The following is a 25065-nucleotide window of genomic DNA, read 5'->3' as shown; positions in this document are numbered from 1 at the left end:
TGAAATAAAACTGCTGGGTACCCAAAGCATTTTGTCTGGTACACAGGAAAAAATGTGCTCTCGAGTCTGGGCTTTTGAACAGCAAAGTGCAGGAGCTTGGACAGAAGCTAGTTCAGTCTTGAAATTGTATGTTCTTAAGAATATTCCAGCTCATCTGTCGCCAGTGCTTTTTTAATTTGAATCATACTGATAGTACCAGGGAGTTTCTTGATGTTTGCCTCTCCCCTAGACCTGGGAGCACCTCGGTGAACACGCTGCGCTGCAGGGCAAGGAAGCAGGAGCCTGGATGTCCTCTGTCTTTGGGCAGGAAGGCATGAGGAGAAGGGATGCCACTCCAGCTCTCCTGGTGAAGTGGCAGCTGTGATTTTTCCAGCCCAGTTTAAATAGGTCTCATCTGCTTTGTTGTCTCAGTTGGTGTGGAGGTGAAGTCCTATCAGGCATGGACCAGCTCTGTGGCTGCTCAGTGCAAACAAGCCATACTGGGAGATGGGGGACAGAGCTTTGGCTTGGGGTGGCTCTTTGAAATTTGTAATGGGGTGCTTGTGAAGGAAGAGAAAATGCTTCGTATCTGCATGGAGATGAAAGAAAATAAATACAGCTCTGTGGGAGTGAGGCAGCTGCCTCCTCTGATGGAGTCTATTTCAAGAGCTCCTGAACTCATACACCGCTGTCTGCCAGCATGGGTCACCGGGTGGAAGCAGGCGTCAGGCTTGCCTGCAGAGTGCTGTTCACAAGTGCCCGCTTCGCAGTCGCAGCGGAAGGGTGTTTGGCTGCATCTTTCCTTCCATCCTCTGTGGGCTGAAACCTCTTGTGTGCACCCTCTGGGGTCTTTGGTCACTTTGCCTCCAAGACCGCCTGTGATGTAAACGCAGCGATGAAAAGCCATGATATTCTGAAAATACCATTTTATTTAGATTAATAACTTGATTTACTTTTTTTAAGGCACTGACAAGTGAGAAAATGTGGGCTTGCTGATTGCAAATACCCCACTGTGTTCATTGTCCCTCTAAAGCAGTTTGGAGAAGCTGACCCTGGTTTTCATCTTTGCTGTAGAATGAAGTTTTATTTCAATGTCCTGAATGTCTTTACTGCTTCTCTTAATTACTTTATCTGCTTCAGTTAATTACTTTATCAAGCATGTTCCTTCCCTTGTACACCCCCCCACACCCCACATAACCCCCCGCCCCCTGCCCAGACAACTCCAGTGCATCCATTTTTTTTTGTGGGCAGGCTTGTCCTGCTTGCACAAAGTTTGCAGGAGAAGAACTGGCTTGCTGTTCAGTTAATTACTAAATCTTGCTAATTTCTTGCTGAAATGAAAATAAATGTTTTGGGGGGTTTTTTAAGCTTATGGAGAGCCTTTCAATACTGAATTGTTCGGAATTGAATGCGTAATGTAACAAAGCAAGCCAAAGTTTTTTCTTCTCTCCAGGGGTAGAAGGTTTTTTTTTTTAACATGTGGAAAAATTTACCCTGGACTCTCATGCAGGCTGACTCCTGCTAGCAAGACAGAAAGGTGCTTTTTATGATGGCAATGTTTCGGTTCTGCTCATGCATTCAGGAAATAATCTTAGGATTGAAATAGATTTAAATAAAATGGGCTTTTCTGGGAAGAAACATCAGATAAGGAGATTTAGGAGGTTCTGGCAACTTCAAACTTTTCTTTCTGTGCTGAGTTCCTGGAAGAAATCTCAGCAGTAGCTTATTACAGTAAAAGAACTATCGTGAGCTGCAGTAAGTTTAGTGAATTCCTTTCGGTGGTGTAATTGCCTTCCAGGCACAAGGAGATTTTGGGGAGTCCTGTTCCCCTGTCAGCCTCCTGAACTAAAGAAGTAGAGGTTTTTTAGTTTGGGCTTGCTGCCTTTTTTTTTTCTTTAAAAAAAAAAAAAACAAAAAAACAAGAACAACCCAAACTTGAATGCTTGGGCATATCTGGAAAAGTAATTTTGGGTGTTAGCTTCTGCACAAGTAAAAGTGCAATCTAACAAACATCTGGAGATGAGTGGGAAGGTGGTGTGAGTGAAGAGTTTTGGAAAATCTCAAGCTGACCTCCACGCTTGGGGTAGACCATATCAGCGGTCCCAAGGAGGGTCCAGGAGGCAGAGAGCCACCAGGCCCCTCAGCTCTGGATGCTGCTTGGGCCTGGGTTTGTCTGGTGCCGTGGGAGGGAGCTGTGTGGGAAGGCTCCCAGGACCTGCGGCTCCACGGAGGGGTCTGTGTCCCGGCTGCCCGGAGCCGCAGATCCTGGGAGCCTCAGCAGTGGATCCCTGATGCTGACAGGGACATAAATTTTGCTGTGCAGCTGCAGGCTCCCAGAAGAGTTTGATTGAGGAAATGCCATCTGCTGGTATTGTGGAAACAGTGAGATTTTCTACGCTTCTCTCTTTTAATTTGGCCTGAAACAAGAAGTCATTTCATAAAAGAAATAATTTTTAAAATTTTCTTCAACCTCCAGAAGAAGAATGGATGCATTATTTTTAAATAAACTATTGGCTATTGTGTGACTTCTAATTCTTTTTTCCAAATAAACTTGACAGTTGTTACCATACACCAGCACTCACAAGCCCTCTGTCCTTAAGCCCTCCCTGTCCACCTCCTGTGTATGTCATTTTTCACCACAACACACTAAGTGGTGTCCAACAACTCTGATGTCACAGTGCTTACAGAAACCCTGTAGGTTTTTAGGCTGTGGCTGGATCTTCCCTTTTTCTTCTCGCTTCCATGCCTACCTGAAGTTGGAGTCCCCCAAGTGATGCTGTGGTTTCACTGGCAGAGAACGAGGTTTCAGCCCATCGTAGCTGTGCCCTGGGACCAGCCATGGGTCAGGCACTGAGCCGATGAGCTTTTGGGGCTGCGTCCCTGAGCCGGCTGAGCATGGCTCTGGCTGGCTGCTGCATCTTGTCTAGTCGCTTCTCCTTGCCCTGTGGAAAGCCTCTTTGGCTGTCCCATAAGCAGTGCTCTCTTCAGCAAAGCTGTGTTTTTATTTTCTTTCTTTTTCTTTTTTTTTTTTTTAACCCCTTTTCTATTTCTCTCAGTTAACTAAACATTCTTCTCCAGTTACTCATTAGGATGGGCCACACCTTATGCTTTCTGATTGAGACTCAGTGAACAAGAGGTATGAGTGGTGAATAAATGTAGCTTTTTCTGGTTTGCCTTGGGGTAGGGTTTTTTTCTTTTCAGTAGCTTGTTATCTTCCCTTGTGGTGTGAGAGCCTTTGGACTTGGCTTCAGCAGCGCTCGCAGCCTTTGCCGTGCTGTTGTGGTCTGTGCCAGTGCTTTTATTTTTAAATTAATTTTAAACAAATTTATTTTTTAGTTTTTTATTTATTTTGCTTCAGACTTTTTGCAGCAGAGATGAGATCCCCAAAAAGAGCTAGTGATGTTCGTCTCCCAACCTGCTACTGGTATGAGGCATGCTAAATTGCACTAGGAAGCATTGGGGTGGCTGAAACATGCCATAGTGAACAGAAGCAGGCAGCCAGCTTACCTGCCCCCTAACCTCATGCTGCTTCCTTTTCCCCGTGGTGCCAAAAAAAATACCCCACCTGGGACTGCCTGGCTGCCCTGGCACCTTCCTCTGCTCACTGCCTCCCTCCCTCAGCATCCTCTGTACGAGTGCCCCGCAGCAGGTATGGCAGTGGAAGTGCACAGTGTGCTCTTGTATTTAATAGAAACAGGAGGCACAGACTGTTCAAATGGTGGCCAGGTAAAATGATTTTGTAGTTGAGCATCTACTAAAAGAAAGGAAAAAAAAAATAAGGAAGGTTGCTTCTGAAGGCTTTAGGTGGCTGTTAATTTCACTTGTCTTGTGGTCTTTTCAATGAGAGTTGTCATCTAGAATTTAGCATTACTGCAGCACTCTGCTATGTAATACTTAAACACAAACCAAGGCAAAACCAGACGAACCCCTGTGCTGAACCCCACAGTGCGAACTAGCTTTTGCAGAGCTCCTTATTTTAGGTGTAGTCTCTGGCTGCCACTGCCCAGGACCCCTGGGGCAGCCATCACCCTTGGTGTGTCATTGTGCAGTTGATGGATCTGGCCTCGGTCCGTGCTATGACTCGAGAAGGCGTCAGTCCTTGTTGCTCCTTCCTTTGTTCTGGCACTCAGGACCATGTGGCTGTACGGTGAATGGGTTGAGGGGAAACCGATCCTCTTGTTTTTACTTGTTTTATTGGATTAGCTTTCAGTCAATTGAATGCTTGCTCTGGCTCCCTGTGCAACCACGCGAGCCTGGTTTGCTGCACGAGTGGTGGCATGAGCTCAAGGGAGGGGAGGAGGCGGCGGGAGGGGGACGTGATCTTGGGGTCATCCCTCCTGGTAGGTGCTTGGACTTCATGAATGGTGGCACCTCAGTGGTTAGGTGCCTATTCTATGTGCCCATGCGTGTGTCTGTGTGTGCCCAGGCTTCATGTGGGCAATGTGCTCTTGCTGAGGGCAGGTTTAGGAGTCTCAAACAGTGAAGCTGGAGCAGGCTGGAGAGGTACAGAGAGACAGGAGCCCTGCGTAGGGACATGCAGGAGGTGGCATTGGTAGGAAAAGTGTTGAGTTGAAGTTTAAAAGTTTTTGAAACAAGGGTGGCATCTCTCAGCACTCCTCAGAGCCTTTCTGAAGTTTAATCCCGGTTATGACAGGTTTAACCAGCTCACGTTTGGGTAAGGGTTACTGCCCTCACCTGCCACCATCTGACAGCCAGCTTCCAGCCCTCTGGAAACCTTCCCTAGTGCATGAAGGTCATGAGTAACCAAGAGCAAATCATGCTTCAGTCTCATCTCCTAAGATGATATAACTGCTTCGGTAGACAAAGGCAGTGTGTTCTTTGGGGCTTGGTATGTTTTTGCAGGGCTGCTGCTGCAGCCTGCCACAGCATCCTCCTGGCCAAACTGGGCAGGTAGAGGTGGGAGGGGCCGAGAACTGGCTGGACCATTGGGGGCACAGGGTGGTGGTTAATGGCTTTAGGGCTGCCAGTGGCATTGCTGAGGAGTTGGTAATGGGACTGACGCAGTTCAGCACCTTATTAACATCCTCTGTGCGCGGGCAGACTGCACTGTCAGCAACTTTGTCCCTGACACCAGACCTGGGGAGGAGGAAGCGATTGATGTGCTGCAGGGCAGGGCTGCCCTTCAGACCAACAACCTGGGGCACAGGCTGCCCAGCCCTGCCTGCTTCAGCAAAGGTGGCTGTGCCTGGATGGAATAGCCCTGTGCTGTGGGACAGGATGGGCTGGGCTGGGCTGGGCTGGGCTGGGCTGGGCTAGGCAGCAGCACTGCAGGACAGACCTGGAGATCCCAGTGGACAAGCTGAGCATGGATCAGCTGAAGTTTTTCTGCGGTGCTGTGAAATGCTATGCTGGAGGGAGGCTTGCAAGGGAAAACTGTTGTAAAGAGCTTAGGAAAGAGCAGAGCAATAATGCTCAGGATGCTCATAATCAATGCAAAGCAAATGGCCCATGAAGGTGTGGGCACTGAGGCGGTGTGCGTGATCATAAGATGTTTGCCTGCTCTAAGGGGAGGGTGAGTCTCATGGGTTCTAGTGGGTATGAAACGTGAAGGTTGCATGGGTTTTCCTTAATGAGTGGTTTATGGGAAGTGTTTTAGCTGAAGCCCTTTGCTGGTGATCCCTGCAGATGTTCTCTTCATTCAAGCAAAGGTGTGCTGGGTGGGTAGGGGCGTTTTGTTTTCTTATGCATCCTGCAAGCAGGGTGGGGGAAAGAGCAGGTGACATCCCATATGTGAATATGAAACCTGTCCTGCTAGACCACATGCAGAGGTTGTTTCCAGGCAAGGAGGTATATATTTTAGGAAGGACTCACCTTTTTTCCTGTTGCAGAAGAGTATAAATGTAACATTTGTACCATAGTGGCTTTTAGGTTACTCTGTCTGGAAATTTGGTTGCTGAATTTAATGTACACGAGCGCCCCTCTTAATGAAGCTCCTTGTAACTTCTTGTTTTCCAGCCTCTTGCAAGTGTTCCCTCATAGCACAGAGAGCAGAGCTCTGCACGTCGATGAAAAACTACCAGCAAGCTCTCCACGACGCAGACGTCCTCTGCCGAAACAAACCCCACTGGCCTGCGGTACGGCGCTTTGTGTGTTGTAGAGACCAAAAGGGAAAACTGTTTGTTCCTGGGGCTCCTCTCTGTGGTGGGGACAGTGCCACTGAGAGCACTGTTGGAAGAACATCGTGGCACTAACAGGGCTGGGGATTACTACTGTTCTTCATAGGACAGGTCCTGGGAAGGTGCTTGGTGTCTCTCCAGCCAGTGGGATTTCTGCAGCGGGCAGCTGGTGACATGGGTGCCTGTGGATGTGTCAGGGTTTGGCAGCAGAATGGGGTCCCTTGGGCTCGGGCAGCCTGGGAATGCCCCTGTGGTTCCCTTTGGGATGGCGTGTCCCAGGCAGCCGGTGACTTTGCCAGCTTCCTGGCCACTGTGTCTTTCTGATGCATATCCCAGGCTATATTTCAGTATTTCCCTTTAATACTGAGAGTTCATGTCTCTGATTCCTACTTGTGACGTGGTGATGCATAAGTGGGGGGTGTTGGGTTTTCCTTTCGTAACGAAAGGAGGCACTACAAGGAGTTCTGGTCTTGGTTATTCTGAAGCAAGCATCAGCAGCGGTTATGCGAGGGAAACGGGCAAAGCACATGGTGCATGTTGTTACTGCCAGTCACCTGAGGACAGACTGGGTGTTCAAAGGTTCGCCCCACCTAGGATTACACCTCCAGTTAATCCCTCACCCGTCGGTAGCCAAACTGTAGCACAGGTTTGACCAGATAAAGCCCCTGGGTGCTACCTGGAGAAGAGGGTAGCGTGGGGAACTGGGGAAGGATTTTAGGCAGAACTTGGCTTCCCTGCAGAGACCAAGGAGGTGTTGCATGAACCCCTTGGCTGTCTGCCTCGGCACAGGGTGGCTGCAGTGAGCTCTCTGTTTCCAGCTGGGGAAGACGTGTGGTGAGCAGAGAGCACCTGCTGTCTGAAGCACCTAGTTCCTGACAGGTTAGATACTTGTCTCTGAAGGCTATCTGTCTCATTACCCATTCAAGCCTTTCTTATCTGAAGGCAGCTCCTTCAAATTCCTTCCCCCGCCTCCAATTTGCCTCGCTGTCTAGCAGCATTTCCCGTCACGTCAGGAATCCATCTCGGGTGGCGCTGGCTGGGTTTCTGCAGAGGGAGAAAGATGAATTACGCACATTCAAATGTTTTCTTGAAGTGTCTCCTCTGTTTGCCTTGAATCCGTGGAGATGTGATGCATGTCAGTCGTAGGCGGGTAAGGATTTCGTTAATCAAATCTCTGAAGCATGCTAATGGAAAATGAAGTTTGTCATGGTGACATAACGAGCAGTGTCACAGACGCATTTCACTTGTGCTTGCGTGTGTGAGTGAGAACTTCCACGTAAGCTCTGCTGATCCAGCGTCCACGTTCTCTGGGAATTCTGAGCATCTGCTTTTTTTTGGTATCTTGCAGCATCTCATCTCATCCAGTGGCAGAGATCAGCTCAAAACTGAGCTGCGTAGTTTTCATAAAAAACACATAAAATTAGATTTACTCTGGGAGTAGCTCCTGAGAGGCAAGCATTCACCTACCAGTACCTTCTGGCTTATTGATAACCGAAATGTAATAACTGCCTGAGTTGCTGGTGAAGCTCTTGGGTCTGCTGTAGTCATGAGAGCAGTAGATGAGTTGGTTTCTTTTAAAGCTGCTATGAAAACCAGTTCCTCGGAAACTCTGATGGGGAGAAGTTGCCAGTTGTAGTTTTATGTGGCAGACAGGAAGAGATGCTGCCCTGCCTGGACCTTACCCTTCAATCCAATGCTTGTCAAGGCCATGTGAAAATAGGAGAGGAAAGGTGGCAGCGGTAGATGAGGTACTTAGGGATATGGTTTAGCATAGGATGGGAACGGTTGGACTTGATGTTCTTAAAGGTCTGTTCCAACCTTGTGATTCTGTCTCTGAAGTGTAGGGGCCTGGGCTTATGTGGCAGTGGGTCTGTGTCTCTAGACAGCCCAGCTCAGTATTCCCTTGTGTTCAGGAAAAGCGTATCTCCAGGTGAGGTCGGTGCGTACTGAGACTTCTTGTTCAGGTTACCAGATGATGTACATTAATTAACCCATCCTATCCAGTGCCTGTTACTTGCTGTTGGTACAAGCCACCTTCTTCCTAACAGCAGAAAGGGAAAGATGGTAGTGTGTCTCAGCTCGAAGGGCTACACCAAAAGCATGAGAGAGGGACCTACTCGGGCAGACTGGCGATACTGGGTCCTTTGGAGTTAGTGTGAATGATGGGAATGTGCGTTGGCTTATCTAACCAGTCTCTTGGGCCAGTCAAGTTGTACTTGCAGCACAGTGGGATGGTTCATGTGGATCAGAGGTGGACTGCAGCCTAATAAACAAGCAGCAAATGTTTAAATGCACACTGAGTTTATTTCCATCTCTAAGGAAGCAACTTCCTTGGTCAGATTTGAACTGCAAATCTATATCCAAGGGGAACGCCAAGGTGAGGCGTTCTCTTGCTACTTGTAAGAAGTAAAGCAGGACTTGTCCCCAAGCTGACTACTGTGCCTGTTGGCCATGGAGGTGTTACTTCAGGATGTGGGGCAAGTAGGATGGGCTGAAAAGTTTCAGGTTAAGCATTGGTAAGTTGCCCAAAATTCATAATGCTGTTGGCCATCTCTCTCCCGGCAAGAGACTCAGCAGAACTGTGAGTGCCCTGAAAATCTTTGGCTCCTTCAGCTGTCACCTGCAGCCTCTGCCCAGTACCCCTGCGTCCCCTTACAGTTAAGGTTGCCTTGGTATGTGAAACTCTTCTCTGGGGTATTGAGGCCAGTGGAATAGTAGACTCAGTCCCTGGGGAGGCAAACACCCCTCATTCTGCATGAGGAAAGGAGCTGTGGCTTTAGCTGGGGGTAATGCAGCAGTGGGTTCCTGGGGGTTCATCTTTCAGCACAGGGGACTGACTTACCACTGGTCTTAAGGATCCAAGAGGTTGTTACCCAACACGGGTGTTAATTCTGCACCTGCAGAATGACACGAACTTCCAAGTTTGTTTACTGATGTCTTGCTGCCACTTTGGAAATGATCTCTAGGGTTTGTGCATTTCCTTTGTGTGAACAGGGTCATTATGTGAAAGCAAAAGCTCTTTCTGGATTGGAAAGGACCGAGGAAGCATTGAAGGAGTTTCTCTACTGCGTTGCCTTAAATCCTGAATGGAGCTCAATGAAGAAAGAAGCCCAAAAGGTATAAAACTGCACTTACACTGGGGCTGCTTCTTGGGCATCACGCTGCTCTTGCTCCTGCAGCTAAGTAAAATTCTTGTTATTTCAGGTGATAGTGAGCAACCAAAGGATGATTTGATTCAGTAGTTTCTCCAATAAACATCAGTGTTACGCAGCATGAGGCATCTCTTGGGGTTTGTTGATGCCTCAGCCAGGAAGATTGTGTATTTTTGGATTCCACTGTAAATCTGTAGGTCTGGCTGCTGCTGTTTGTAGCGTATGCTTGCAGTGTGTCAGCTGGATTTTGTAGACTTGGGGCCCCTAATTTCAGTGTCCAGCGGAAAGCTGCTTTTAAGTGGGGAGTGGCAGGGGGTTAAGAAGGGGAGCCGTGTCTGCCCTGTCCTGGAAAAATCCTGCAGTCTCCGTAGGAGTTTGTCTAACTTCCCACAAGGGACCCACTGCTGGCCAGCCATTGTCAGGTTCTCCATGATGGTCCATACAGGCAGCTTTTTAAGAAATGAAGTGAGGATTCAGCAAGACACTCGGTGAGGACTGGTGAGAGGGACAACAGGCTCTACACAGCTTTTAGCTAGGAGTGAAACCTGTTTGAAGGTAGGAGAGATGGATGCAGAACATGAGAAGAGCCAAGACACATCTGTGTTAACAGGTGTGGATAGGAGAGTGTGGTCCTGAAGACTCCTGGAGGAGGGGTCTGGTGGTCAGAGTGGAGGCAGGTAGGGGCAGGGGAAGGATGTGGCAGACTTCCCCCCCCTTTCTCCCCACGTGTTTCTGGGGTGCAGAAGCCTTCAGAGAGGGAGGTAGATATCAGAAGAGGACTGCGGGATGCGTATGTGGCTGTGGTGGGACTGCCATTCAGGTTTCCTTTGGGCACTGGGGAATGCAGGTTGTCCTGGTTGCTGCAAGCTTCTTGGCATCCAGAGGCTGTGAAGTTTGTGTATCTTTGCTCATGCAAACATAAGTATCTACGTTGTAATTACCTTTTTTCTCTTTTTTTTCTCTTTCCAATTGACTAGATAATGTGTGAGATGTTTTTCCCAGCCTTTGAAAATGTGCATGATAGTCTAACAGCACCTTTCTCTAGTCGAACATCCCATACAAGATTGAAACCTGCATTTCTGAGTAGCATAAACACACAGTCAGCTGCAGAAGATAGCTCTGTTGCCGGGTCCTCAAAGGTAAAGTAAAAAGTGTTCAACATAAAAATACCAAAAGTAGCACGAGGATCTGTCTGATGTGTGTGACATTGTCTTTGTCTGCACCCGTGTCGGCACTTGCTTTCATGGTAAGCTTGTTTTCTCTGTTGCTGTTGGATCTCTTGTTGGGATGTGCTTCCTCAGGAAAATAAGAGAATGAAGCTCTTTCTTCGGAAGACAGTGTGATGCCTTCATGTGGAGATCGATTGTATTTGTGGGCGTGTTTTTCCCCACTCGGGATTTTAATTACACAGGAACATAATTTCTAGAGAGAGGAACTATAGGGAGAGAAGTCACCCTATTTCATGCAACTGAGAGTGGCCGCCTTTGATATGGACCTTTCTCCCTTACTAAGCTCATTGATCTATTGCTGATGCATACAACTAATTGGGGGAAAAAAAAAAAAGCAGCAAAATTGTCTCATGCTTTTACATAACTGTTCTTAATTTTTTTAGGATACTGTGTTCAGGTTAACAAAAACCCCGTCCCAAGAATCTGATGTATTTAGAAGCACTGATTCTGCTGTTTCCCATCATGTTCTGGATCTGTATTTTGAAGATAACAAGAAGTCTTTGGGAGCTATTCTCTCCAGTTTACCTGGGGTTGGCTTAAAAAGAAAGCTGTCCAGTGATATGAGGGATTTACAGAGCTTGGATGTCCCCAATAAGATTCCTAAAAAAGGTTTGTGTTGTGGCTTAGAAAAGGGATTTCTTGTGCACATACTTAAAAATGATAAACTACTTTTTTTTTTCCCTCTGCCATTCCTATAGGTGTCAGTGAAACGTCCCCTACAGCGATTGGAATGATATTTTGTTGTCTGATGTGTCTGTTTCTGCTGTAACAGCCTATTTACTTTATTCCAGGGCAGTTTCCGTTTATTCAATGAATACTGTATTTTTCTTTCTCAAACGGGCCATTTCCAGCGTGTAATCCTCTCAACAGTTTAGTCTTTGTGTTGCTGGTGCCGTTTCCATTTTCTAAGTTTCAGAGGTATAGCTGAACTTCTTCATTGCCTTTCTATATGAAGGAAAGATGCAGTGAGCTCGGAGACTAATCTTTAACTGGCATCAGAAACAGTCACATGCGACTTCACATGAAATTTTCCAAGCAAACAAAGAAGCCTTTGAATAAGCCCCCACCCCGCTTTCTGTCACTTGATAGCCATGCTCACAATCAGTATGCTTCTCAAGCTTCTAATGGAAAGACCTCCAGAGTGGTTTTCGTACCCTGGGATAAAAACGCTGAAGACCGTATCTTGCACTGAGTGGTGGAACAGTTGGTTAAAAGGGGTTTTTAAAATCCTCCTATACTATTTTTTTCCCCTTGAAGGAGGAAAAAACACCCAAACAGCCCAACAAACCAACACCTCCTCCTTGACAAACCTGACTTTTGCCTTGAGTTATTAAAAGACCTCAAGTGCGGCTGTCGGCCTGTGGCCTCTGCCAGTGCTGAGCGCGTGGCCAGTGTTGCTCACGTTGCGGCGAAGGGAAAAGCCCCCGTCGCTTGTCTGTGAACTGCAGACTTCAGTCAATATGGATTGTGAAATCTGACCCGCCTGTATCTTCAGAGCGAAGGCCAGCGATCGCGTTTTACCTGTAACCGTTTAGTTCTGGTCTGCGCTAGATCCCCACGCCGCCATGTTGCTATTTGCAGAACGAGCAGTTAGCTCCTCGCTGTGACTAAACACTAACGTGCCAGATGTAGGTTAAAGATAACGCTGTTTTCCTTTGTAGGCCGCGCCAGTGCCCTCTCCCCTGTCCCGTCTGTGCATCTGATAGACCAGATGCTGAGCAGAAAGTTATCCTTTAACAAAACACATCCTAAGGTGGAAAGCTGAGCGCTGGCTGCTGGTGGGCAAGAAGCTGGTTAATAAAAGGGACGATGAGGCAGCCTTCGCGGCTCTGTCGCAACTCTGGCTGAGCAGCAAAGATCTGCTTGTAGAAATGTCCTAAGCAGCTGATAGCTCTTCATCTTTCGTGCTGCTGCTGTGAGGTTTGAGGCCTGTACCTGTTAAGCGTGTTCACTACAGGCATACATACCAACCCCAAAACACGAGGTTGGGCAGAATTTAGAGTTGAAGGGTTTTGTCTCTGTGTTTGGAGAGTGCTGAGCTGGTAGAATCAGTATTAGCTAATGCAACTTCAGTAGGCCTGAAACTTTAAGCTGTCTGAAACTTGGGATTTCCACAGCAGCCTAGTCTAGAAGAGCATAAGCTTTTTCTTTTTAAATACTTGTAAGGAAAAATACCCCTGCTGAGAAATCTATAACAAACACTGATGAAATAGTCGACTGTGTGTAAACAAATTAAATTCTGGACTTAATGTACTTTAAAACATCTGGCCTGGCTGATGTGGGAGTGGTAATGGTGGTGGGAAAGCAATAGCAGAGTATTTTAAAAACTAGAATTTTTAAAAAAACCCCAACCCAACCAAACAAACCAACAACCATTTTTGGAAAAGCAAATCATGGGTATTCAGCTCTAAAGTGCTTTCTCTGGCCATAGACTTCATCCTCTGTTCTCCAAAGGATTTCCTGCCAGAAAGTCTTAAGGCTTGAACATGTTTATTTGGAACAAAATTTTGAAAAGGAAAACAGAAATTAGGATCTTGATGGAAAAAACAACTTAAACAGCATCTGAAACTGCAGTAATGCTTAAGTATTCACTGTAATCATCTTCTTAACTATACTTAGATGCAGATGTTTTACCTGAAAACACCGTCATCGCTTCAGGGGATGTACCTACAACTCTGGTGGATGCATCGGACTTTGAGTGTTCCCTCTGCATGAGGTACGAGTGCACTGACCTTGGATTAAGATCAGAAAGCCTTTCTAGCTTTGGGGAAAAAAAAAAAGTTTTCATGGTGTCAGAAGGAAAACCTGCCAAACAATGTCTAAATCATTACTCTGTTCCTTTTTCCTGAACCTCGCATCTGGTGAATCTTTGCAGATGTGGTTTTCCCCACTGTGCACGGTTTTCTCCATTGTTTGCTGCTTCTAAAATTGAAAACCTTCTTAATGTCCTTGGATCATACTGTCACCTGTGATTTGTACAAAAGCAGGAAAGGAAGAGGTGGCTGGATCTAGTCGCTCCTTTCCACAGTTTGGGAATCTGCATCGTTTATGTTGGCAGCTTAGCTCTTCTGTGCTGTGTTTTTGCATTCAGGTTGTTCTATGAACCTGTTACCACTCCCTGTGGACACACCTTTTGCCTCAAATGCCTTGAGCGTTGCCTTGACCATAATCCGCATTGCCCACTCTGCAAGGAGAAGCTGTCAGAAGTAAGTATGTCCTTGCCCTAATTAACAGCAGCAACACAAATAGAAAGCTGTGTCCTGAGAGCACATATGTGGGGATTCGTGGTGTTCTACTCGTAGAGCAGAACAGCGCAGTAGCTGGTGCCCACAGCATCAAGCCGTGCACAGGCCTCGCTTGCTCCAGCGTGTAGTTTGTCATTCCTTGGAAGACACGCATGGTTTGCTGGTGCTGAAGGGAACTGAGGCTTCTGGTGCCTGACAGTCCCAACCATGGCCCTGTTCCTCTGGTCTGTACCTCCCCTCCCCTGGGGTTTGTATCTGCACCCCTGGTGAATGGACTGATCACTCCATGGCACAAACTTCTGCTCCAGCAGACATAATGTGCCTTGTATGTAGAGTACTTGTTGAGGAGCAGTAACCTAGCAGCTATAGGTGAAGATGATACACAAATCTTCCACAAAAGCGAGGAGGGGCTGCCTTTTCTGCCAAAATAAAAGCCAGCACACTTGAATGGGCACTGTAGTGAACCTTGTATCCTAAAGTGGAAGTTCTGGTACCTGAAGGGTGGAAAGGAGGAGGAACCAGTACCTGAACCTACGTGCTGTTTGGCCTTAGGAAAGGGGATGGGATGGGATGGGATGGGATGGGATGGGATGGGATGGGATGGGATGGGATGGGATGGGATGGGATGGGAGGAAGAGATGTTACCTGACTTCTTGTTGTCAGACTCAGGCTTTGACTCTTCCTTGCAGTTTCTGGCAAGCAGAACTTACAAGAAGACCGTCCTTACTGAAGAGCTGATAGTTCGTTACTTGCCAGAGGAATTATCTGAAAGGAAGAAAGTTTATGAGGAAGAAATGAAGGAATTGTCAAAGTAGGCTCTCATTTTACTACTGACAGCTGTTAGAGAAATCTATTTTTAATCTAAATTACTTGAAGAAGCTTCATTTGCTTATGAACATGCATAAAATGAATGAGTTTGTAAATGAACCTGCCAGATGTTCTGTATTTTTGATGTGTTTGTTGCGGATAAAGAAGCAGCAGTGTGCTTGGATGGTAGAGGCATGCAACAGTATTCCTAAAATAAAGATAATTGCTTTTTCCTCTGAAACAATATAATAGCTTTAAAAGTTACAATGGGGATTTTTTGGAAGTAGAAGTCCAATTATAAATGGGTTATACTTCAGGTCAGGAGAAGTTCAAGGGTTCAGTGTTGTCAGTGACTTGTTTCTTTGATGTACTAACACAAAGAGTCCTGAAATGTGTTTGTCTTGTAAAAGTGACAAACTTTGGCTAGGTAAACATTTACAAAGAATGAATGTAAAGAAACCACTGGACTCAGTGTCGTATTAAAGATATCTACTGAATATAGCAGTACCAAAATAAAGAGCTGATCTTTTATATTTTCTTTTAAAACTATCTTGCAGTCTGAATAAAGATGTTCCCATCTTTGTGTGCACCATGGCCTTCCCTACCATCCCTTGCCCGCTCCATGTCTTTGAACCTCGTTACCGTCTTATGATAAGAAGATGCATGGAAACTGGTACCAAGCAGTTTGGCATGTGTTTAGCTGATGAATTAAAAGGGTAAGGAGATGAGCTGACAATGTCCTGTTTTGAAGCTGTTGTGATGCTACTACACCACAGTATACTTGTCTCCCTAAACCACCATGGTTCCTTCCAGTCCTGTATAAACTGCTACAGAAGTTGGCTGGCTTTTTAGTTTCCTATATTAAACATTCCTTTTCATGCAAAGATGTAAATTTTATTGCTTACCTCTTGGATGGATAGCAAGAACGTTATTCATCCTGCTACTACAGGCTCCAAAAATAGCATTTAATTGTGGTTGGAACAGTTTCTAGCCTGTTCCTACTAATGAAGGCTGACTGGATGAGGTTCCTCCTCTGTCTGCTCAGCTTAAAAAAAATAAAAAACAGGAATACTATTAAAAAAATAATCCAAACCTCACATAATGTTTCTGCATGGGTGGTATCATTTCAGTGAGACAAAGTATACACTGTTTTGCTGCTGAATGTTGGATTTTGATGTTTGTCTTTACTGATGTGTTGCAGTGTGTGAACTATCTGCAGTGAGTGGGTTACACCTTGAAGTCTTTTTTTTTTTTGGGTGTTGGGTTTTTTTTGTGAATTCTGACACTGGTGTCTTCCCAGCTCCCTGTGCAGAGACTGAATACTAATCACTAGATAATAACCTTCAGGTTTTTAAGTCCTTTATAGATGATAGATTTTCATTTTGGGTGAAGGGGATAAGAAGATGCTTGTTGGAGGGGAAAAAAAAAAGAGGTGGTCTTCAGAAAGGTCTACTGTACAAGATAGTTGCTGACTTCAGAAGGTGGATTGGAGTGATGCAGATGACCAGTGTGGGAATTTTTAAGAACATATTAGGCATCTTCAAGAGCGGAATTTTGTAGGTAATCATCACTGGAGCCAAGAGGAAGGTGTAAATACTGGGACTTAGCAGCCTTTCCTTGTCCAGTTCAGGTTTGTTTGGGTTTTATTGGGCTTTTTTTCTCCCAGAGTGGATGGTAAGGTGGTAGTAAGAATACAGGAGATGCTACAGCTTCCAGCTGGCTCTGGCTATGCTTGGTGCCCTTTGCCATGCTGTCAGTGCTGCTCTCTGTGGTGGAGTTCAGGCTTCAGCAGCAGTTGATGCTCCATGGATCCCTTCCAGACCTGTTACTGATTTTGTGGGAGCAAATACTTCTAAGAGTGAGGACAGAATGACCCTATGACTCCAGTGGTAACTCCCCTTACATCCTTGAAGGCTTGTGGAAGAGCCAAACTTATTTAGAGTCAGGCCTAATACAGAGAGCCAAGGGGTTGCAGTCTCCAAAACACGAGACCCTGTTGATTAGTGTCATAAGGGACAGTTTAAAATGCAACCAGCTTGGTTAGATTTTCTTTTGTCCTCTGTTTTGAGTTACTAAAATAATTAAAAGCACAGGAAGCCTTCATCTGTAGACACCTGGCAGGCTGCTGTAGCTTCTTACACAAGTAAAAGTTGTTTTATTGAAAATTGCGAAATCAACTGGGAATACAGAAAGTGGGGAAACTTGTTCTGCCTCAACTACTAAGACACGGGTACTAACCTCCCTTGAAAAACACAATGACAAGACATAGGCAATTCAATACCTTCTTCTGGTCTGTTTCTTCATTTTTAAGTTAAAACAACTGGAAGAACATAAACTTTTAATGTGTTGGTGTGTTTTATACCCATTCCCAGGGGCTTTCTTGTCTCTCTTTGATTACAGCCACTTTCTATCCAAAATTAACTTCTCAAAGAATGACAAGAAATAAAAAAATCATCACTTTTACTTCTAGGTTAATTTGTAAATTCAGTATGAATGCCACTAAAACCATTCATTTCAAACAGTTGTTATGTAGCTGTTTCGATAGTGTTTGAATACTTCTATAACAAACTTGCTTTTCCTAATCCCAGGGTTTAGCTGAGCACAGCTGTGCTCTTCTTGCCCTTCCTCAGTTTGTTCTGTACAATGGGCAGGAGAGAACAGTTGTTCACAGCCACGAGCTTCACCCCTAACCCCTCCAACCCCACAGTTTCTGTAGAGTAGAAAGAAGAGCTGTTTCCCTGCGGTGTCGCTGCTCCTTTATCACTCCAATGTAAGGAACAGCCGAGCCCTGGTAAAACAAGTGTTTCCCCTGTGAAATGTTCATCGGGCCCTGCAGGGATTGGGTACCTTGAGATGACAGGAGGTGCAGCATGTTCTGCTTTGCTGTGGGACAGGGTGCCCCAGCCACAAATGCTGGCAGGTCAGCATGTCGGGGTGAAGTCGTTGTGCTAACCAGCCCCCCCAGTGAGCTTGCTGCAGCACAAATGTAGAGTTAGCTGAACCTGATAATTGGAAGCAAAAAAAAAGTTGCATGCTTATTTCCAGGGTGCAATTAAAACCTGTCTCTACTTTAACAGATACAAATATGCTTTTGTAAAGAGGGTTGGGTTTTTTTTTTTGTAGTTTGGGCTTTTTTTTTTTTTTTTTCAAGAAAACAAATGCAAGAGGAATCTTGCTATATTGAGGCCTTTTCTTTCTAAGGTCTCTAATCCTCTGCTTACACCTCGGAGTATGGGGGAGATAGCCTTCCCAGCCCTCATTTTTTCCTCAATTTCTGGACTTCCTTACGGTACCTTCACGCATATTTTTTTTTCTCCTTCCTTTGTGACCAGGTGAGTTTGCCACCAGCAGCTGGCAACTCCCAGCGTGAAACACGCTCCCTTTAGTTTCCTGTCCCTTCCCAACCTTCCCACCCTGCAAATACATTCTGAAAATGCTGAAAATACTTCTGAGGGAAGGCAGAAAGGGTGGGGGTTGTGTGGCTTCTGTGAATAAGCAGAAATGTATTGTCACCAAAGCAGGATCCTCTTTCAAATAAGAAGTGGTGAATTAGGCCCAGTATTTGTCCTGATGTGTATAAATACTTGTTGATGACTTCCACTTTTATGCCCTTCTGTCATTTCAGATTTGCAGATCATGGCTGTATATTAGAGATCAGGGACGTAAAGTTTTTTCCTGATGGGCGCTCAGTTGTTGATACAGTTGGTGTCCGTCGTTTTAGGGTCTTAAGCCATGGCCAGCGAGATGGATATAACACAGCAAACATCGAGTATCTTGAAGATAAAAAGGTGATCTATGGTGCAAAGTTATTAATACCCATGTATTGCTGGATTCACTTAAATAGCCTTTCCTTGTTGCATTTCAAGCTAGCTGTGCATTATTTCTAAACCAATATCATTATAAATACTAAAGCTCTATTTGAAAACCGTGGAACAATCTCTGTCTCTTCCTTCCTTTTATTCCTTTCTGCCCTTATAATTACCTCTGCTTGAAGTGTTGCACTCCCTTCGTGGATCTCAAAGTAGCTTCTGAGACTCAGGTGCCCAGGTCTGTCACGATGTGTAGGTGAGGCCAGAGTAACACTTTTAAACTGGTACAGTCTTGAAACCCTATTAAGAACACATTGCCATGTTGTTAGAGAACTGACTCCTCTTGCCCTGCACAGACAGTTGGCAGGCTTTGTGTGACCTCCAAGCTCTCATTTACAGAACAGGTCCCCAGACAAATAGGGGAGTATGCTCTTAAAATGAGATCTTAATGACACGTAGTTAACCGTATGCTTGTACAAACATCCATCAGGGCTGGCTGAGAGCAGAGCATTGTGAGGGGTGGGGAGGAGCCTTCAAAAAACAAGGCCTCATAAAATGTGCATCAGAGGAGGCGCTTGTGATGGGTGTTGGCCAGAGAGTGGATTTTTTTGGCTGTACTTAATGATGACTTCCTGGATCACCTTCAGAGCATGTCTGTAAAACCTTGATCGCTCTTAACGTTGAGTTTAATCTCATGCCCATGGATGGAAGTCCAGTCTGGTGATACAGTTCTTCAGTGTGCTCTCATAATTGAAGCATGTGGCTATAGGGGCCTAGTCAGGCTTTTCTCACTTGTGAGGACAATGCAGCTGTTCACCAGAGCAGGAAAGGCAGATTGTATGGAGGTGCCTCCCCTTGTGAAAGGTTGGGAGTAGGTGGTCTCCTCAGAGCGAGGGTTCAGCTCTAAGTCCCCAGAGAAGGGTGGTGGAACACGGGTATCCAGGCAGTGGTTGGAGACAGCAGCAGAGACCCACCCCTTCGTAATTAGAGTGAGATTTACCTTGTCTCACTTGAGAGGCTGGTATCTGTGTTCAGCACCCTACATTCATGTCATACTTGATGGTGAGAAATCTCAGTTCAAAGCTGCCTATTTCATCTGCTCTGTCTTAGATTCCTCCCTTAAGGTGGCATTAATTACCCTCTAGAGCCAGTTTTTCTGGACTGCAAAGAGCACCCAGAGCATGTAGCTCAGACCTGAGAACTGCAGGTGAATCTACACCATCAGTGCGTACAGAATATAGGGAAAAAAGCCACCAGCAGCCCCAAACAAACACACACCACCACCACCACCAAATCATCCTTTTCAAGTGGGTTTTGTTTATCTTTATTCTTTTGCCTAAGAGCTGGCAGCTAGGCCTGTGCAACTGAAACACTCTGCCTCAGCGAGAGTATGGTTGGCATTTTTATGGCTGTTCCTGGTATTGGGAAAGCATCTACTTCCCCTGCTTCCTGCCTCCTTGGCTGAGTGTTCCTATAAAATAGCTTTTAGCATTCCTATAAAATCCTTGCTGGTCTTCAGGTGCCATAGACCCACCTGTGGCTGTGCTCGGTGGCAGGAACGTTTCCTTTATTTTGCTGTAGACAATATGCTGATGTTCAGAGGTCCTTCTGTGACAGGGCCTCGAGATTGGGGGTTTGAGATGATTAATAAGGGGTGTCCCAGGATTAGAGAGCAGGTTCTGCTGTTGTGCCAGCATTTAGGAGTGGATATTAACGAGACAGAAACTGCTCCAAGAAATGTCATTTCAGAACACCTAGGGGAGGGTAAAAAGACTCCAGCATCGCAGGTTTGACATCTGAGACTTAGGTGCAGGTTGCTTAGATAAGGACATTTGAACAGCTGTAGGCACTGCATTATTTTGCTTCGCTTGCTTCTGGGGAAGCATATGAACTCCACAGTATCAAACCTTTTTCGTTCCATCTCCCTTCTCTTAAAAACAAGGTTGAAGGACCAGAATATGAAGAACTTGTCCGCCTTCATGATTCAGTTTATGATCAAGCAGTTGCCTGGTTTACTTCTCTTAAAGACAATATGAAAGTGCAAATTCTCAATCACTTTGGCTCCATGCCAGGAAAAGAACCGGAGCCACAGGTAACAAAAACCTTCCTACTTACGCAGCGTTATTCTGTGCAGAATTTTTACACAAGATTATTTTCTGGTGGGCTTTTGCTGGGGTTTTGTGTGCTCTAAACTCTGATTTACTCAGTTTTGGTCTGTTAGCATGAAGCACAGATGCAGCCAATGGAAAACAGTGTATTGGTGCAAAGTGTCATGTGAAGAGATAGGTCTTAATGGTGTATATGGACAAGGAGAGTGCCCAAAATTAAGTGTTAAACTGTTTTGTGGTGACTTTCTTAGCACGTAGAAGGTGGGAAGGAAGGTGGTGTTCTTCCAGGGGCAGTGCTACTGAATACATGATTGCATGTCTTTCCATCCTTTTGCAGAGCAACCCCAGTGGTCCTGCCTGGTACTGGTGGCTCTTGGCAGTGTTGCCTCTGGAAAACAGAGCTCAGCTGGCTATACTGGCTATGACCTCCCTTAAAGATCGTCTTATCGCCATCCGACGCGTATTGATATTTGTGACTCGCAAAAGACCCAGATAACATGGACTTCAGTTGTGAGTGGGCACCGAAAACATCTCATGACAGGTTGTTTTAGGGGAGGGGTTGTTTTTTGGGGCTTTTTTTTTTTTAAAAAAAAAAAAAGATTCCATCAACAAGGAACAGCCCTTTCTGACTGCGTCCAGCATCCATCGATTGCATCGGTTTGTTATCCTGGGTATTCACCAAACCTTGCACTCTCTCCTGTTGTCCTGGTGAAATCTGAGCCTCTACAAAGCTGTGCTACGGTTATAGAGTGTAGCTGATAGATGTGGATAATTGCTTCAAAGTACTACGATAGAGTTGATGTTTCTAGCCTGCAAGAGAGTTAAGTACTAGAGTAGCACCATTGGCCTGCATGTGATTTGGATTTCCACTTGGTAGGAAGAGGAAACTGGACAGTGGATTGAAGAGGTGTTTACTAGACTTTCTTGAAGGTAGTGAACAGAAGAGGAGTTACGCTGCCCGGCAGAAGTATGCATGAAGACTATAACCAACAGTCCGCTCTGTTCCTGAATCGGTAGGCAGTCCGTCATGCACCCACACCTCTCTCTCTTCAGCAAACAGCAGCCTGTGAGGAAAGAGAAAGTAAAATTCAGCTGATTGTGGCCAAGGCATCGGAGGATGTTCATCAGAAAGAATAATAGCTGTTGAATAAGTACGCTATTCAGTAGCCTTAGGTAATCCCTCGTGTTGTGATTTATGTGTTGTAGTGGATTGAGTATGCACGGGAATATTTGGAAAGGTGCACTTTGGTTGCTTGGAAAAGAAAAATCAAAGTCACCCTAGCTGGTCTTAGAGCTAAATTCTGATGATACCAGCTCCCTAAAGTATGACAAACGCTGCTGTGAAGTACCGATGTCATCCCGAGTCCGAGGGAGGCACGCCGCAGTTACTCTGAGGGCATCCTCCTCTGCTGGTGGGACGGGCGAGGATGAGGTGAGGGGAGGTTTTGGCCTCCCTCCTGCCTGCAGTGCCACGCCAGCCTCCCGCCACGCTGGGGTGACCTCTGCCCAACGTGTTTCAAACCGAAAGTATTGTAGCTTAGTACCAGTTGTTGTACAGGATGGGAATCAGCCCACAGTCACGCCGTGAAAGGAGGCACAAACCGAACCTGTAAAGGCAAGTCTCAATGCAAGCTTCAGTCAGGTGTTAACCTTCATTTGTCTCTTTGATTATCTTCTTTTTTTTTTAATGTGTTGTTTTGTTAATATCTAACTTTGATACTTAGTAAATTGATCACTTTGTCAGTCAGATGATCAATGTTTGCTCAACTGCCAATGAAATCACTAACAGTGTTACCAGTCCGATTGGCGTAGTTTCCTACCAGTAGAACTGATAACTACCAACAGGAAAGAAAACACAAAAAAGCTGACTTGAACCTCCATGTGCTGCAAGCATAGCAAGACCAATGTAAAGACTTGTTCATGTGCAGAAGTCTGGTAAGAAGAAAAGGCTGTTTACCTAAATGGTCAAAGTGCCTGGTTTCTTTTTTTAGTTCTGTTGTCCTTATTTGTCAATGAAGATGTATTTAAACTTCTTTTTCTTTTTTTTTTTTTTCTTTTTCCACTTTGCACATGAATTCTGGAAGAAGGCTGCATTAAAATGCAGGGATGGAGATTTATTACCTGCTCTCTTTGGGTATTGTAGTTATAACCCGTGTGGTCTGGGAAACAGAAATACAGAGGGGTTTTTTTCCTTTCGGCAAACGGCTACCGCGAACGGTCTCTGTAACATACCCTGAATGTACTGTAACTGCCTCTACCTTGAACACGCCTTTACTATTTAAATAGTTTGTAAGTGTATTCTCTGAATTGTGAAGTGCATAACTTACAACCAATGATGTCATAACCTCTACTAGTAGCCTTCTGCAAGTTCTGCTACCGTCACCAAAACACTCAAAATTTAAGCTGAACGCGTTTCCTCCAGGAGTTGAAGGCGACGGAGTCACTGGAGTATTAAGGGGTTGTTCTGCTTACAGAGGAGGAAACGTGAGAAGGCAGCAGGTCTTGGGCCCGCTGTCAGCTGAGCTACCAAAGGGTGGTTTCACAAACTTAACTCTCAGCCCAGAAGATGGACTGTATTCGATCTCGCAATCCTTTCTGTTCAGCTTCCTGTTCTTCCCGTCCCTTTCCATGCTGTGTTGTTCCTTCTAGCCTCACTCATCTCGCTCCTTTGTGTGTCCGGCCTAGTTTGGAGTGCTCCTAGTTTAGCTGTAGCGGGGACGCCGATGGTATTTGTATATTGCTGGTCCCTGAGCTGACATGTGCTTAATTTTACGTATAGGAATGCGTTTAAGGAAAAAAAAAAAAAAAAGAAAAAAAAATAAGGTGCTAGTTAGTGTCTTCTTGGCTTTGCCTCAGTAACTAATGTGAATATTCTTCTCCGCAAAAGTGATTTATTTCAAGATATCTACTTTTGAGGTACTTCTGAGAGGAAACCCTACGGAACCAGAGAGGTTGTTTACTGCTGTTCTGGAACGTGTCAGGACACGTTTCACGTGGAAGGCGACGTTGCTGCGTTGCTGAAGGCCTGCATCATTAAATGGAGTGGTAGTTATTGAAGAGAAAGCTGAACTGTAGAGGGATTTTTTTTTAGCCAAGGTTTTAAAGCGGTTTGTGAATATTTCAGTGGCTGATGTTTTGGATAAACGGTAACACCATCGGAATTGTCTGTGGTTGGATGCAAATAAATCCTATTAGCAGCCCAAAGCTGACACTTCTTCCAAAACATTGAATGCTGATCAAATAGCAAAGCTTTAATAAATAATAAATAGGAAAAAAAAATTAAAAACCAATAAATCACCACTGCCCTGTGGTACTTGCTTTGAAAGGGAAAGTACCGATTTCATTGTTACCAAATTCTCTCTGCCATATAATCTCTGCAGCATCCGGTAGTACCTCATGGGAAAAGCTAGCTAGCTATCTCATTTCTCTCTAGGGGAATTGTCCACGTTACGGCTGATCTACGCTTAGGTGTAAGTTGTTGCCAGGGTACATGTGGAAGAGTCGGAGCTGATGAGCTCCCGGAAGAGATAGACGGGATTCGTTGCCTTTCTAGCTCATTACACTTTTCTTGCTTGCTGTCCAAGCAAGGATGCTGGGATATATGATGAGTCTTTTCACTGTGGTGAATGTGGCCCTTCTTTATACATCGTAAAGAGGCCAAAAAACAAAACAAAAAAAAAATCCCTCTACCTCTACACCTGTTGTTCACCTGTAAAGCTTCAAGCTACAAAATGATATATATATATTTTAACCTTTTTTTGTCTTTCAGAAGCATACTAATTGTTTGCCACTGAGGCCTTTTATCTACTGTATTTTAATATGTTCATTTGATAGTCATCGAGATCTCTTTGTACTTCTAACCTGTAGATCTTGTCATGTTTCTTACTGCTCCTTTTTCCTCGTTCTCCAGTCCACTTTTAAATTGATAAATAGAAAGCTGTACACTCTCTATTCCTATTACATTTTACACTAGTGGAACTGGTATTTTGGTAGCGCCTTAATTTTGCAGTTGTGAAATGATTGTATCAACTCTTATCTGGGGCTTCTGACCAGATTTAAACGAGTATGTTTAATGTAGATAAACTTGAAACCATTTTTTACTGTTTTAAAGCTAGTTATGAAATGGAGTGTGTACATATGTATAAATATAAATTATTAATCTGCACCTTTTTGTATCTAGTAAATACAGGAGAAGTTCATGTTCTAACCACATTTGGCACTTCTTGTTGCATAAGCAAAGCCAAAACTTTTTTTAAAAACTTGCAATGTTCATTTCATGTATATTTGCAATATTCATGGGAAATGTATTTAATTTATGTGATATTTGGAATAAAACAGATTGAATTTATAAGAGCGTTGAGTTTATGGGAAAATTTCATCGCTCTGAGAGGGCTGAGAGCTGGAGCTGCGTCCAGAACAGAAACAGAAGCTGCTGATGTGCCGTTGTCTGAAGAGGGATGGTAGTTTGTTTTCCCAAAGAGGGGCCCAAGGGGTGAGAATTGGTTTCGCGAGGTTTTAAGAAGCCAGTGCCATCCCAGAAGCAGCAGTTAGATGTTGGGGGTTTGTAAGCTGCGTGGCAAAGGTTTTAGCCCCAGTACA

The 25065-nt window shown here is 45.1% G+C and overlaps 1 protein-coding gene across 1 annotated transcript in view; it reads left to right on the top strand.

Moving 5' to 3' along the window:
- The window catches only part of LONRF2 (LON peptidase N-terminal domain and ring finger 2), a gene marked incomplete at both ends in the record, with an annotated part of 30647 nt that extends 9685 nt beyond the window's left edge, over nt 1-20962 (top strand). Inside the window, 11 exons of the mRNA XM_084278731.1 lie at nt 5956-6074; nt 9111-9233; nt 10246-10407; nt 10881-11106; nt 13117-13213; nt 13589-13703; nt 14432-14553; nt 15107-15265; nt 18175-18337; nt 20301-20450; nt 20804-20962. Coding sequence (XP_084134857.1) covers nt 5956-6074; nt 9111-9233; nt 10246-10407; nt 10881-11106; nt 13117-13213; nt 13589-13703; nt 14432-14553; nt 15107-15265; nt 18175-18337; nt 20301-20450; nt 20804-20962 — 1595 coding nt within the window. The remainder of the gene's footprint in view (nt 1-5955; nt 6075-9110; nt 9234-10245; nt 10408-10880; nt 11107-13116; nt 13214-13588; nt 13704-14431; nt 14554-15106; nt 15266-18174; nt 18338-20300; nt 20451-20803) is intronic.
- Between the last annotated feature and the right edge of the window lie 4103 nt (nt 20963-25065).

Source organism: Gallinula chloropus (assembly GCF_964237585.1).
Source record: "Gallinula chloropus genome assembly, chromosome: 1".
NCBI classification, from domain to species: domain Eukaryota; kingdom Metazoa; phylum Chordata; class Aves; order Gruiformes; family Rallidae; genus Gallinula; species Gallinula chloropus.
This window is presented reverse-complemented; position numbering and strand designations above follow the sequence as displayed.